The sequence below is a fragment of the Ciconia boyciana genome, chromosome 4, assembly GCF_034638445.1.
Source record: "Ciconia boyciana chromosome 4, ASM3463844v1, whole genome shotgun sequence".
NCBI classification, from domain to species: domain Eukaryota; kingdom Metazoa; phylum Chordata; class Aves; order Ciconiiformes; family Ciconiidae; genus Ciconia; species Ciconia boyciana.
This window is the reverse complement of record NC_132937.1, coordinates 84,608,498-84,624,646: the sequence shown is the minus strand read 5'-3', so window position 1 is coordinate 84,624,646 and position 16,149 is coordinate 84,608,498. Positions and strand designations below refer to the sequence as shown.

Genomic DNA, 16,149 nt, shown 5'->3' with positions numbered 1-16,149 from the left:
TTAAAGCTGCGCTGTTAATTAAAATCCATGCCGAGGCTCTAGGAAAAAGGGCTTTTAAGAAGGCTTTTTAAATTTGTACATCAGCTACAGTATATGTATCATGTGATGCACAGGGTGGCTGTGGGAAGCACAGGCATGTAAAACCAGAATAACTTGTTGGCACAGACTGCTCTCATGGGACTGCAAAACTCTGCACATACATTCTTGTTGGAAATAGCATCTTTCCTCGCCACACTACCCAGCCTTAACCCCCAGGTACTTTTTTTGGCAATTCTTCTCACCTCTTGATCAAAAAAGTATTTTGTTTTCTGTTTTTTCATGACTTGTTTTTGTTTCTGCAGCTAGAAACTGGGTCATCTTTTGCTGTTGGTCAAATTTTGGGCATTTTAATACACTAAGGCTAGAATTAAATAGCAAAATCAGGAAGCATATAACAATATCATATGTGTTTTGCAAACCTATTGACAATGACTTCTTCAGCACTTTACTGAGTAAAAAAAGGTGTTTCCAATGGTGTTTGCTAGCTTTTATCTTTCCCATGTTCCTGCTGCTGAATGTATGCTCACTTTCAATATGAGTATGCAGATTAAACATACTGTATATTTCAAAAAATGCTTGATTAGACAGATTTTTTTCCAAAATTGCTTGATGAACTGTTGCTTCAGAGTGACTTGCAGCCTCAGAGCTGACTTCCAAATCCAGTAAGCCTGCTCATGCAATGTTTGCCATGCATTAGGCTTGGCTTCAGATTGGGTATTTTTTCTTTTGAAGGTCTTCCAGTGTGAATGTTAAAATTAGTACACATTGCTTGGCTAATTAACATTCTCATAGTGTGCTCAGTTGGTAAAGATTATGGTGAGTGAGAATTTAGTACAATTTACTGTATCTATTAAGAGAACTGTAGGCAAAGGTTACTTACCTTTATGAACGAATGCTTGGTATGCATTGAAAATTTTAAGCTGTTTTCTAGTTATAATTGATGTTCATATATAGATCTCCCTTTTTAAAAACAAGGTGCCAAATAAAAGATTTGCTCTTCAAATAAGGACCTTGTGTACCTGAATCAAAAAAGTAGAGATGTATGTGTAAGAATTAAGTACTGTATAGGGCCTTGTGGTTTTGTTTTGTTTTGTTTTGTTTTCTCCTTTTGCATTTAGCCGTTTGCCCTCTGGGTTTTCCACTGCCTGATGGTGCTTGCCCAACCTATCTGCCCTGTTGCAGTCCTTTTCTCAATAAACTCTGTGGCTGCCCTGGTCTCTTCTCATCCCTGCCATCAGCCAGCTTAGAAGTTGCAGTCCCAGTGTCTGAGGTTGAAGAGTGAAAGCTGTCATTGCGCTGTCTGGTCTTGCATGTCTGGTACAAGGTTTGGTTTTCATCAGTTTTTGAAAAGCCAACAAGCAAACAAACGCTTGCAAACGCAGACACCAGCCAATATGCTGAAGTGGCTGTCTGGGGACTGCGGCGTTTTTGGAATGATTTCTACATTGCAAGGACTTTATCTGTGCTTTTAAAAAGTTTAAATTTAACACACCTTTCACCCAGGAAACTTTGAAGCACTTAGATAAGAATCAAAACAATGACTCTTCTGTTTAAAAAAAAAAAAAAAAAAGAAAACCGAAAAACATTCTTTGAAACCATGACTCACTCAGATGGTTATTAAGAAGAAGCTATAAATCATGGTGGCAGCTAGAAAAATCAGCTTACTGTATTCATATCTGAAGAATTCATAGTCTGTGTCCTACCACCCATTCTTTAATCTTATCGTCATGTAATAAGTACATTGTAAAAATTGTTACAGCCCTGGTAACAGGTTTATGACTCTATGTCTGCCTGTTCTGTACTTCAGGACTTGTTCATTTACTGATGCAGTTTATCACCGTTGGAGTTTTACTTTACTGAAGTAATGTGTTTATACATGAAGTCATATATTTATATGTCTCGGTGTATTTATTTCTTTAATTTTCTGGCCTTTATCATTCCTGAAAACAAGGGCAGCCCTGTAAACACCCAGAAAGCAGAAGGCACAAGAAAAAGTAAAAATTCCATAATTTTTTAATCCCTTGATATCTAGGCTATTTTATGATTTTGGAGGTGCATGACTCATGGTCACATACACTTGGAGAGCGTAGTGCTGTCAATCCCGCTTGATTTCAAGTTGCCTCCCTCCAGGGAAATGACGCTCTCGCTCTGGGAGTCTGACTGAACATGCAATTCGTATGGTGTGCGCGGGCTTTTAGCTGTAGCTCTCACCTGCAGTTTGTAGAGAGGCAAACACACTCGTCCGCACAGGATGCCTGGCAGGAAATCAGTTGCCACATTTCTCAAAGCTGTGTGAAACAGTCTTTTAAATGCTGCCTGAAGCACTCAGTCGGTGCTGTCTCTCTCCTCCTAATCCCGTGTAAGTGTTCTTTGTGCCTTGCCCAAAAACCCCTGTAATTTTTGGACGTCGTGCAGTACATGGTATGCCAATCACTAAAATGAGAACTGGGTCTCACGCAGCAGCATTGTTAGTAATGGCTTCACATTTTCTCTTCCGCCGGGACTGTTGTATCAACATGCCAAGTACGTATGCTAGAAATGCAACTCATGTCAGAAAGCTCAACTCTTGACTTGCCCATGGAATTTAACATGGTTCACTGGAAGCTTTTACTGGATGCTTTTTTTCTGGTCCTTCTTTATTACAACAAGCTTAAAAATACCCAGTGACTCAAGTATTCATTGTAAGGTGTATGAGATTGAATACACTCAACTGCAAGTGATGTTGAATCTACCATCAACTGTTATCTTGTGGAAAAAACATTCTGCCTAGATTTCAGGCAGTGAAATAATCTGATTCAACTTTTTTTTTCCAAATATTTCTCTTTTTTTAGTTTAAATGGAGTTGAGAAATAGGGTATTTGGTAACAGGCATTTGCGACAGTATGGAGGGAGGTGTACTAGCTTCCATGTCAGGGAAAAGTCAGCATTGCAGCCGTAAGTATGAGCCTTCTTGTACTTTTATACCAGTCTCCTGAGAGTTTATTAACCCACAATTCTAAATTTTCACTGAAAGTTTATACTTCCACCACAGTTTTAAAGAAAACCTATGTAAGGTAAAATATTTTGGGGAAAACACATCCAGAATGCTACATGTCCAATATTTATTGACTTTAACACACAAAATACTAATGTTAAACACACATGCTGTTGGCTCGAAAATTAAGAAGTTTCACAGTTAGTAAGGTCCCAGCTTTCACAGGAGGCAGTCTCTAGCAACTTGTTTACTCCTCTAAATCATACATCAGAAGACTTTGCAGATGTCCCCGTTATCCCTAAGATCCTGTGATTTTTGAATTAATGAAGGCAGGATTTCCTCTGAGAGCCTTTCCCTGTGGACTGCTCTCCTCTGCGGAGGGGCAGCTCTACTGAACATAATCATGTTTATTTGTATAGATTGTACAGAAAATGACATCCCATTGATTTCAAAGGGGTATTTTTTGATGATACACTTTTAAAAAGTGAAGTGTAAAACTGCACAGGAAAGAAATAGGAGCTATAAAGAGCAGTCATGAGGAAAAACTATCTGTGAGATGCTTAAAATTAGTGGGATTATCTGCCCAGATTCTGGGTCTACTGCAGGCCACCAGAGAAATGGCACTATTTCAGTTTAAAGTGCAAGGATGGGACCTGTCAATACAATAGGTGTGGTCAGAGATTTATACATCCTGGCCAGCTACTGTAATCACTCTTAAAAGGTGACTCTTAGGTAGGTTACAATCAACCCGAAGAAAATGAGGCTGCTTTAAGTAGTTGTCTAAATGTGGATTTACAGGATTATTTTTAGGTGCTCGCATCTAAAATTGTAGTCAGAGTTTTGAAAGGGGATGCTCGGCTGTCCTCACTTTGGAACGGGGTCTGGTGACACGTGGAGCCGGTGGCCGCCCCTCACCGGCACCCTGTGACCCGTGAATCAAGCACCTCCGATATACGCAAGTATCTGCGTTTGCAGATACCGGGTTAATGTTTTAACCTCTTCTTGACACGTCCCCTGCCCTTTCGAGTCACAGGACCTTTCTTCTCCCCCCCTTTCTGCTAATTGTTCCAGTTGTCAGTTAGCAATAACGGCTATTCGTGTTGCACTGCTTGCTCAGCAGTGCAATTTCCTTTCGGCTCTCTTTTCAAGGAAGTGAAACCACTGCGATGTATTTTTGCATTCTGAGGTGCCAAAGCAAAATGAAGCACTGCAGGCAGGAGAGAAAGGTAGCTGAGAAGAGCTGCTGTTTTGGTGAGGGGGAAAAACCCACGTTCACTCTGTGATAGCTTCTGACAGTGTTTCAAAGTGCATGATAAAGTGTGCGCTGGATTTAGTGGAGTAAATAAGCCTCAGGCCAGTCTTCGCCTCGAATATTTTGTCTCTTTTTCTGCTGTCAGCATTAACAATTGCAATTCCATTTGATGAACAAGTAAGTAATAGTTTTACTATTTTTTAAGGAAGTATGTGTGTTTGGTCTGAAGGAGCTCTATAATCTTACTGCTTTAAACTCAGTTTTATTTAAGCAATTGACTGTGAAATACATTTTAGGTCTTTCTGCCATCAGTAATGAGGAAAAATTCTGATTATAAAATACAAACAGTTTGCAAGTTCCTTTTTGGATTGACTGAAATACTGAAGTATGAAATTTACGTATTTAGGAATTAAATTAGAACCCATGTAATAACACAGGGAAAATGAAGCTGACTTCTGGTGTATTGCAAAGTAGATAGAAAATACGCCATGCTGGGTAGTCCCAAAACCTGGGCAGTTTTTAGAGAAATGCCATTAAGAGTTTAATGCCTCTTGTAAGTGAGCAATTCCTGTTTTGCTTAGCAATGGTAGTTACATGTCAAGCTCACTTTGTCAAATGTTAAATTACATAATGTAAGGGGGTTTTTGTTGAAAAAATGTAAATTTTTTAGAAAACTGCCATGTTTTCAGTTTCTTGAAATTGATACTTTGCAGATTGTTATGTGTAAATTGTTAGAACCATACCTGAGTGTTTGTGTGACTTGCTGGAGGCAGGTTGTATGTATTTCTGTTCAATTACAGTGGAGCATTCTGTGTGATATAGTTAGCATTTTATAAGAATACCTACAGCATCCTGTGAAAGAACATTTTAAAATACATACATATTGTATTGTGAGGGGTTTTCTCTGCAAATTTATGGAATATATTTTGAAACAGCAGCTGCTATTAGTACGAACATCTATATATCTTTGTGGAGTGTCAGAAAGAAGACATGACATTATGAGCAATTAGTAAATTGGAAGGCTTTAAGAAATAAAAGTTATGAAAGAACAACCGATATTCCTGTTTTGGAGGAAAAAAGCTACCGTTCATCTGTAGATCTTTGTAAAGCATTGGCTGTTGAGTTCTAGTACCTGACCACCCTTTGAAATACTTTGATTAGTTTTATTTGAATAATAACAAACAGTTGCATTTTTATATTTAAAAACACAAAATGTGAATCAAATATTTTCAGTTCAGATTGACTGCTTAGCATCTTTATCCTGTGGTTAAGAAACATGTCTGTCTTGTGATCTTCAGTGCTTTGCCCAAGATAGTTAACAATGGGTTCTTTGGTTTTTGAGTGTCCTCATGTAGTAAAGATTTCAAAAAATGCTCTCAAACACTTCATGCTTCAAAACAAAATACAGGTATGCACTGAAAGCCTTAAGAAACAAATTTGCTTGAAAGTTTCTGAGATGACAAAAAAGGAGCTTGTTACTAAGTTTCTCAAAGGTACTGTTGAGGAAAAAAATACAGATTTGTGTCTCACATGTCCTGAAGGACAAGTTCCTTCTATTTGCTGGAACCCCAGAGGCACCATGCCTCTGAACACACCCAGCTGCCCAAATACAAACAGGTAAGAGGAAACCTTTTCCAAATTCATGGACTTATGGTTTGGCATCTGCAGAGTTTATGTTTTCATTTAAAAAAAAAAGTTTCCAGCCCCTATGTTTGCAAAGCAAACCTTCCATATGTGAAGTAAATGTAAACAGATGAAGCTTTCCTTCAGCCTGTCTGAGACTCCAGGAACGCTGCAGCTTAAAGGCAGCTGTCCTCCAGACTGTTCAACCTGGAAATATGAATTTACGTGTGACTTAGTGGAGAAGGTGCTGCAAAGGGAATGTGCTGTAAATAATTGTGACTGACAACAGAACATGAGCAGTAACATTTCACAAAACAAGTCTCTGAAAGAATGTTTGGGGTATTTAAGTGTTTGAAGAAATTACAAACCAGTCATGGGGTATATTGGTGCAAGCAAGCACAGTTTTGGAAGTGGAAATCTGTTCTAGGATCTTTTTTATTGGTCACAAAAGGATTTCTTTATAAGGTTATGCTAGCAAGTGTTATGGCAATACTTAGACTGTTCATTTTTTGCTATTTCTGCATTAAGTATAGGATAGAAGCATTAATCTATACTTGCTTTGTTTCTGAAAACTAGCATCTTGAGATTGCACCCAGAGAATCTCAGTACTGTTGGCTGACAAAGGATTTTTGTGTATAGAAAAGATACATTACATGTGCGGGATCTGAGTTCACTGATCATGTAAAATCCTAAACAGGAAAAAGTTTTATAATAGTCAATTCACTGAATTACTATCTTTAATTGAGTAGCAGTGATAATTGTCATGACATTGGGATAGTCATGGTTTCAGATTTCATTCTGAATATGAGAATCAGATCAGACTTACGACTCATCTGACCAAATAGGGCAGGTTTATTGTGTCAATTTGAAATCCCATCAATCCATATATAGAGAGATATTTTAAACCATTTTTAAGCAAGTTCTATCTCATTTTGTGTTTTCTCAAAACTGAAACAGTCTAAAAGAATGTAAGCCTAAAGACAAGAGAGTTTTAGGGATTGAAAAGATGGGTTTTTCAGCAACTACATACATAAGTTTGCATTATTTTTGTGACAGTTAGTAGGACTACCATGAATGGGTAGACATGGAAATATTCCTCAACTTACTGTCCAGAGTATGTCTGTTATGAAGTATTGACTGCATACTTTTTTTTTCCCCCCAGTGGCCACAGATGTCTTCAACTCCAAAAGTCTGGCCATTCAGGCCCAGAAGAAGATCCTTGGAAAAATGGTGTCCAAATCAATAGCAACTACTTTGATCGATGATACAAGTAGTGATGTTTTAGATGAGCTCTACAGAGTGACAAAGGAATATACGCAAAATAAAAAGGAAGCGGAGAAGATCATCAAAAACCTCATTAAAATAGTCCTCAAATTGGCAATTCTCTACAGGAACAACCAATTTAATCAGGATGAAATAGCGTTGATGGAGAAATTCAAGAAGAAAGTTCATCAGCTAGCGAAGACCGTGGTCAGTTTCCATCAGGTGGATTATACCTTTGACAGGAATTTTTTGTCCAAACTGTTAAACGATTGTAGAGAGCTACTTCATGAAATCATTCAGCGTCACCTAACTGCAAAGTCACATGGACGTGTCAACAATGTGTTTGATCACTTCTCTGATTGTGAATTTTTGGCTGCCTTGTACAATCCCTTTGGACCTTATAAACTCCATTTGCAGAAACTTTGTGATGGTGTCAACAAGATGCTAGATGAGGGGAACATATAAGTACTTGTATTAAAGTTGACTGCCTGTGCATTATTTGTAGATGGAACACTGTTGCTTTATGAAGGAATAAGGGAGCATGCAAAAAGTTTTTTTTACATTATGACAAATATTTCCAAAATATCTTTATTAGGTTGATTGCATATTATGAGCTATCTGTTGCTATTCACAGTCCATATGGAAGAAAGACTGCACATGACCTTTTTTACTGTGCTTTGCCTACGGAAACAGCTGGATAAAGACAATAAAACAGAACAGTCCAAGTAGAGTAAGAGTCTTGCAAGATAGATATACAAAACAAAGTAAAATGCTGTCAGACAATCCAAATCTTTCATACATTTACAGAATTATTTCTAAACTATCAGAGTCCAGTAATGTTAGTAACAGGCTACCATGGTGATGGTACACTCCATATTTTTTTTAAGTCATTTATATATATACAGAATATATATTTGATTCATTTATAGTCTTTTATGCTCTCTGCACAGATCACAGCTTCCTAGTGTTGCCCTTATGAAGCATTCAGTTTTAAATAATAACAGTGATGCTGTCATGTGGAGTCTTAACGGGCTTGTTCATCTCCAGCTCAGTGGTGAAAACTTCCTGTCTGCAAGGCTACCAAGTATAGATCCTTATAGACCTGCACAGATGCTTGCTTCCTTTGATTATATGGGGATTATTTGAGGAATAAGCTACAGTAAAATAGCCTAACTGGGGAAAAGTATTCCCTAGAAAACACTTGCAGTACATAATTTTAACTCTGCCTATGATAAGGTAAAACACAGTGACTTACTTTTGCAATTCCTTACGATATTTAGAATCCTGCTAATAGGTCATAATTCTTTTTGAAAAGGTGTGAGTCAGTATATTTTATACACTAGGCTGATGCGTATGATGATGTGAATTCAGAAAACTTAAATCATCTGAAAATAAATTCCAAGCCAATTTGCTTTGTGTACAATGAAACTAGAAAGCAAAATTAGTTTTATTATTGCATTATCTACGATTTAACTAATGGAAAAATGGTATCTTGAATAATTTTTTTTTTCTTCTTTTCTCCCGTCCTACCCTTCATCCTTCTTTTTCTTCCTCAGCTTCTCCCTGCCTTGCTCTTTGGGGATAAAAAAATGTGACTTTCTAAACACTGTAATGTACTTAAAAGCATGAAGTTAATACATTTCAAACAACTGAAGACTATTTGTTAGGAAGCATATAAAGAATTTGCTGTTTATTTAATTGCCAGTGTTTTTGCTGTTTGCTGTGTCCTTTTGTTTTAATGAGTAAACCAAAGAATATTTGCACTCTGAACTTTTCATGCCTTTTTTTTTCCCTTGTTGCATTTTAAATTATAAAGAGCAAACCTGGCCTGTGCCAGCAACAAAAGCATCACAGCCTCTGACACATGGCTTCAGCATTACTTGTGATTTTTTAAGAGAGAAAATTCACTTTTATTCATGTTTGTTTGGTCACTAGGCTCTGAATATTCCCAGAAAGGTGACAGAAATGTGCCAGAGAAATGTGTGTTCAAAGTGTGAACTCATTTTATACAAGCCACTAGCGTCTAGCAGAGACAAGAGATTAATGTACTACTAGGCTGGAACAGTTAGGAACTGATGTAAGGATAGTGCACCAGAATTTGCCAAGAAATGGATTATTAGCTTGACATCTGAAGGAATATCATTTAAGATCCCTTCTCATGTTTTACTTAAACAGTAAATACATCGCACCTTTGTCCATCAGAAGTCATGTATAGGAATGCAACATCATGCGTAAAATCCCACAAATTGTAAAAAGTATAGTTTCTGATGTATTTGCTCTACCTTTTCTTTTCCCACCTAGAAAGAGAAAGGTATTTGTTTTCTTTCCCAATTCTTCTCTCTGAGGTGAGAATAGAAAGGAAATTGACTTCTAGAAATTGAAACTGTTTTATTTACAAATCCTATTTCTAAATCATGTTCTGATTCTCCAAAATAGCATAGTTTATAATGAATGGTAACAGTTACTGAAAGGAGGACAGGACAGTACCTTGTTTAGAACCAGGCACAATATACGCACGTGCTGTGTAAACCACGGAAGATTTTCTTCAGCCATGACCCAGAATATTTTGACTGCTCAAATTTGAATTTTCTCTGGGACAAAAATTGCTTAAATGGTCTTTGTACATTGTTAATGAACACCTACTTACAATATGAACCATATTGTAGTCAAACTATGTATATTTTCAGTAACATAGTAACTTCTTACTCAGTTGCATTATCTGGCCATATACTTTTTAGAAAAAGTGAAAATAGCTCATGGAGATTTGATTATAAGCATAAAAACTTGACAACTAGGAGAAGCTATATTTAGCTCACAATCTAGTTACATTCTTCTGAGATGCTGCAACAATAGTTCTTGTCTGGCATTCATTTTCAATTACAAAAAAGTGACTTCTGTAATGATGAAAGAAAACAATTGTACTGGATTTCCAAAGACCTAGCTTTATAAATAACACAACATAGCACTCAAGCTGTATAATTTTGCAGTTAATTTATTTTTCCAGCAGCATACATAAATAGTGGCTTTAATTATCAAAATTCAGAAATAAATTTATAGCATTTTTCCTGGCAATACACTTGTCGTCGTATTAAAGCATCGACCTTCTAGCAGAAACTTGACATAGTCAAGAGTTTAAAAAAGGTTACAGTAGTACTGTTTAATTATGGGTAGGATAATGCCATTATTCTGTGCTGTAAAACTGATGCAACACTGTGTTTTAATAGGGTAAAAATTATTAATATATTGAAATCCAATCATCATGGATTCATTTTACAATAGGCTTTTAGATCTCAGTACCTTAGGTTTTTCATATTTGTAACATCTTTTTAATGTTTAGTTAATATGTAGTGCCTAATGCCATCCCAATGTATGTTGGTGAAGTTGTGGAACTTAAAACTAATGTTACAGCCTTCTAGAGGAGTTGAAAAAGTGGTAAGTCAGACCTTGGATACCTTTTGCAAGGCACATCAAGCAACTGTGATCTCAGCCATACAAAGAAAACAAGATATAGGAATGTTATCAAGGCCATTTTGTGTGTGCCACCTTAAAAGGGATTCACTAGAACTTTTGGCAACCCCTTAATTATGTTTGTATGCATTTGTGTGTACGCATAGACAAACAAAAAGACACAACTGGGTAAGTCACAAGCTTTATTCTTGTCCTTAAGCTCTCTTGAGATTTATCACCATTTAGAAGGTACAGAGATTATCAGGAGTCTGGAAGCTTTCAGCAACTGGTGTGGGCTGGTTTTTTTTTTCTTTAGGAAAATACCAAATCATGTCTCTTCTAAAAAAAGATTCAGCCCCACCCATAAAGCAAATTCCTGTAAAATAAAGGAATGAGGAGATGGCCAATTGCTTGCTCACATCTCTCCCCAAAGAGATTGCATTGTCCCAAGGAAGTAGCAAACTGGTTTTGATGCCAGTTGGCTTCAGTTGCTTTCCAGCCCCTTGCTGTAGCTGTAACAGCTATAATGTGACTATTTAAAGGTAAACTGGCAGTCTGCATGTAACTTTTCAAAGGACCAGAACATGCTTGTTTTCATGGTCTAGCAGAGAGGAATCCACACGACTCAGAAGTCCATCATTGCAAAGATGGCAGTGTTATGAGGAGGACGGATAAGTTGCACACTGTAGTGGCTCAGACGATCTCTCTAGGATGAGTGTTCACCATCTGATGACCTGCTACTGCAGCTTTCCTCTGGCCTTACATGCTTTTCCTGCCCTTCTGAGCAGCAGAACTATCCTTCAGACAGGTCTATTCCCTACCTACTGTTTTTGCCCCAGGATTATATTACATTGTATATGCATCTAAAGAGAACAGTAGATAGAATTTGTTACCCACTTAATGAAAAAAACAGAGCTAAAACCCAGTTTCCTGGTTTTTTTGCAAGGTAATTTGAAATCTGAAAGAATTATCTACATCTTGATTTAGTTGTTAATACTGTTTTGGATATAAACTATACCCTCATCAGTATAGTAAGCATTTAGCTGTGATTTCAGTACATGTACTTCTAAGCCTAAAAAAAAAAAAAAAAAAGTAGTGGTTTTGAATGCATTACAGAGGGTATACTTTAGCATGAACATGAACTGAAGATTCCCGTTTGCATAACCATTTGCAGAGAAACCTTCTTGTTACAACTGTTTTTCATTGAGATTTGGGCAGGTCAGCCAACATTCATGGTTTAAGTGGCAAACATCTGTGCTCTGGATAAAACAACTGTCAAAGGAGACTACAGTTGTCCAGAAAAGTTCCATAATATCTTATTTTTATGATTTGCGCATACATGAAACTTCTTTTGGGAAAGTTTCCTATCTGTCTTAAAAAAAAATTGCTACCCAAAACCACACTGTGGCTACTACTCAGAAAGACTAAGTAATGTAGTCGTTATTTCCAATTTGTTAAAAAAAACCCTTGCATTTGTTCTTACACAGAAAGAGGCTCTAAAAAACTAATCCATACTAAATTGCTTATCTATTGGTGCTGAAGTCTGGACACTGCAGCTGAAACTATACTGCAACTTTGTCATTCATATCCATAGTATTATATATTTTAGGTTACCATGTAATTTATTTTCCCTCTATGAGAATAAAAGAGTAGTAGCTCCTTACAGGCTATGTCCAAGAGTTCTCTCTGTTACAGTAGTGCTTGGTCTCTATCACAATCAAGATTCCTTAATGTTTAAACAACAAATTGCTGAAGTGACCTCTCTTTTCTTAGTACTCAGTTTTAATATTTAGAGTTTCCAATTTTAAGCTGATATTTATGGATAGGACATTCCTGAATCAACGCCCACTTTTTCTCGTGAGTTTGGGAAATACATGAACTGAAGTATATCTTCTAACAATCTGTAAATTTCTACTTGCTATCACTCCACTAGTTTCTGGAGAAACATCCTTTATGGCATTTCTTTCTATTACGGAGCAAATTGAAAAGAGGCAGCTCATAGCTTTGGGATATCCCATAATTACACAGTATCAAGCAAAGCAGCAGACTATAACGATTAAGAATAATGGAATTAAGGAGGTACGTTATTTGTCCACCTTTCCCAAGCAACCGAAACCTGTTTGCTATTTGTTGTTCTCCCCTGTGGAAAAATCTTGGTGCGGTAGGTGGAGGAGAAAGGCAGAGCTTCCTACAGTTACTGTGATTTAGATATAAATTACTTTTACCATCACATGTAAGACCTTCCACTTTCTACTCTAAAAATCTTAACACTGGATTTTAAAATCGTGCTTCCATTGGCTTCATGACGAATTAATTCCTACTTCAGTTTGTATTAAATATTTGGTTTTTAAATGTGCTTTTATTAATGCACACAAATATGGGCTGAAACAAAATATGTCAGCCTTGTGCATCATATCTTTCTTCCTAGATACCCTGTTTTTTCTTCAGTCAGTAGGTGTTTCGTGTGCTATAAAGAAACTTCTTGGTGGATATATAATTCTGAAGATTTTGATAAATGCAGGTTGTTCCAAGATAAAATTGTTGGCTTTTCACCCACTTGTTCTCCAGTTCCTGCTGGCAGCTTTTCAGAGTATCAGCCCCACTAGTCTTTAAACATGGCAATTTAGAGCTCATTTGCAACACACTTTGTGGGACATTTTGAATTGTGTTTTTCAGAATTAATTTATCTTTGATTGTTCTGGCCAAGCCACAGATAATAATGGATGAAAAATATTGTTACATTTGTGTGAGGTTTTTTTAATACAGCGAGTATAATGGTGTAGATGGAATAAATCAGCCCAAGCAGGGCCCATAGAGCACCAACCCTCCTTTTCTTGCATGGGACTGGCAATGCACCAGTTCTACTCCATCATGGAATAGTGCTGAAAAATTATGTGGCTTTCTTGAGCAGAATTTAGACTCCTTGCATTTGAGGAATCTATTTCAGTAGCTGGGCTTAGCTTGGATCCTGAGGCAAAAGTCCCCTGGCTGTTGACAGACTACTATTAATTAAGGGTTCCTGTGACAGGAAAGGACAGCCTTTCCCCATTCTAGAAGCATTAGCTGATGCTTTCAGTTTACTTCACTGACTGGACTTGAGGTACTGTGGTTTTTTGCTTTGTTTGTGGAGTTCAGTTTTATTTTGTGAAGAGTCAAGACCTACAACTGTGTATCATCTGCTAGGCCTGCTAAGAGATTGCAGAAGTAAAACAGACTGAGGCAGTGCTTTGAGCCAGGGTGGGAATAAGTGCATTGGTCCCGGGACATAACATGACATCAGCTGTTACTTTCAAGAAAGCTGGTTCTGTATCTCAAGGATCTTCATAATTCAGCAACAGAAAAATGACCTAATCCTTTGAACTAAAGTGAGTCTCTTTGCCCAGCTGAAAAGCTATCTATCTATCTCAGTTATAGGCTGCTTAACTTGATTTCAATGGTATGGACACTCCCAAAGGTACATTTGCTGTGCCATCATTCAAGAAACTATTAGGGAAAAGTGGAAAGGAAAGCTCAGCACTTTTCTGGGAGAAGACAAAGATCTCATTAAGTTTCCTTTGCCATCTTCACTCTGATAAGGTCTACTGCCTACCATAAGCACAGGCATTTGACTTTGGCTAAGTAAGACACTATGTTTAAGCTTATAGTTCCAGTATTCTCTGACACTGCAATCTACAGTTTACCCCAAAACTAGAAACTGAGAAGCTCATGCTACAAAATATGGAAAGAGGGAAGCAGGCCCTTTACAAAACAGTATCAATGAAAACTAGTCTTTGCTACTGTTTGGAGCTGGGAGAACCTTGGCTGGGGAATTCAGACTTCCCACCTCATTCCTGATGAGCAAAGCAAGTGCTGAAGCGGAGTGCAAACTACTAAAGAAAAAGGTGTTTATGTTGTTACTTAGTTGACTGGCTGTTCTCCATCTATCCGTCTTGCTTCTCAGTTAGTGGGCTATTCCACAATTCATGTATTCTTGACTAAAATTCCTGCAGGCTGGGGAGGAATTCTCACCACAGAATATAGTCAATCTGAACCTGTGGTGTTTGGCTTTCATTTGCAGTTTTGTGGTGGTTGGGATCAAAGCTGGAAGAGTGGGTATTTCTGAGAGACAACTGGAAGTCTGCTGTTTATCTGGGGGGAATGAATATACGTGTGCTGCTGTGCACAGAGAAAGCTTCTGTAACAACACTGGATAAAGAACTCTAGAAAGTACTTGGTGGCAGCTTGAGAGAAGAGGCCATTTTAGGAGGCACAGTTTAAAAGTATCTTATCTTTTGTGCACATTTGCTGTTTATTTAAGGAGCTGCCTGGATTAATTCCAAGAGCAGAACCTCTTGGATTTTTTGGCTGTTCGAAAGCTCAATATGGCCATTAACTCAGGAAGCAACTGCACTGAATCAGTTTTCACAGGAGGCATTTCAAGTCTTCCATCTATTCAGTAAAGATTCGGCTCATTTGTAGATTCTATTTACCCCTAACTTGGTAGTAGTGCCAATACGCATCTGATTTCCACAGAATGCAACATATGGTTATTTGCTAGTCTTTTTACCTCTTATTTTAGTCCATGTGGTTTTTACTCTCCTTTTTTTTTGCCTTCAAGGAGACCAAGTGAATGGATTTCTCATGAAGAATAAATTAGGATGAAATGGAGTGGTTGTGTTACAGGAGCAATACCATAACCTTTTGCTGGCACCTTCATAACATCTCTCCACAGGATGTATTTTCAAAGCTGTAGATGTGCACAAGCAACTAGTTTCTGCTTGATGAGTTTGTTCTATTAATGTGTTATTACATACCAGCTCAGCAGTCCACCAAGCCCTGAGTGACCCAGGGCTTCAGTCTCCCTTAAACCATGAGTCTCTGAAGAAAGCAAATGGAGAGCTTCCATAGCGCTCTGCTTGTGCCCCCAGCATGGATTCTCCACTTAATTGAGTGGTATGTGCAACAAATGCCAAAATTAATGTTTCTTGCCAAAACAGGGACATAAGACCTCCTGTGATGTAGGTTGTTGACAAGAGCTAGAAAAATGTTTGCATTTACATTTGCAGTTGGTTCATAAGAATATATCCAACCTTAAATACACAGTAGGCTGCTCCTCAACATCAGATCAGGAAAGCTGCTTTTCAGGTTCTGATGGTGACAAACAATGGATTCAATGGCGAGGAAAAACCCCACTTACTGACTGCTGTAGGCTCACAAAAAAATAAAAGAACACAAGAGAATGCAAGTTAGAATGGAAATAATAATATTTGCTGTTCCTGCAGATGAAAGGAATCAACAGAAACACCATATGCTAGCTACGAAGAATTCCTCAGTGGGGGTTTCTATCACATAAAATTGTATACCTAATCAAAATAAGTATTGTCTAAACACTTTTACTGAGAGAGTAATTAGTAGGGTGAGCTGGGCCAGGTAGTTGGTTTATATATGAACATTTGTGACCAGCTCAAGACTGAGACCTCTCAATGACCTCTCAGCACTGGCAGCCAGAGGGTGGCTGCAGAGAGAGCGAGGAAATGGGGATGATGACCTGGCTGCAAGTGAGGCCTCTTTG

The 16,149-nt window shown here is 37.7% G+C and overlaps 1 protein-coding gene across 6 annotated transcripts in view; it reads left to right on the top strand.

The window, feature by feature from the left end:
* TNFAIP8 (TNF alpha induced protein 8) overlaps positions 1-8,895 on the top strand; it is a 66,100-nt gene extending 57,205 nt beyond the window's left edge. For 5 of the 6 annotated variants that reach the window (XM_072860442.1, XM_072860443.1, XM_072860445.1 and 2 more), the window contains exon 2: positions 7,051-8,895. In XM_072860442.1, coding sequence (XP_072716543.1) covers positions 7,051-7,616 — 566 coding nt within the window. In that variant the 3' untranslated portion in view covers positions 7,617-8,895. Of the gene's footprint in view, positions 1-234; positions 256-7,050 lie in introns of those variants that run through there. The other variant, XM_072860446.1, reaches the window with a different exon arrangement.
* The last annotated feature ends 7,254 nt before the right edge of the window (positions 8,896-16,149 follow it).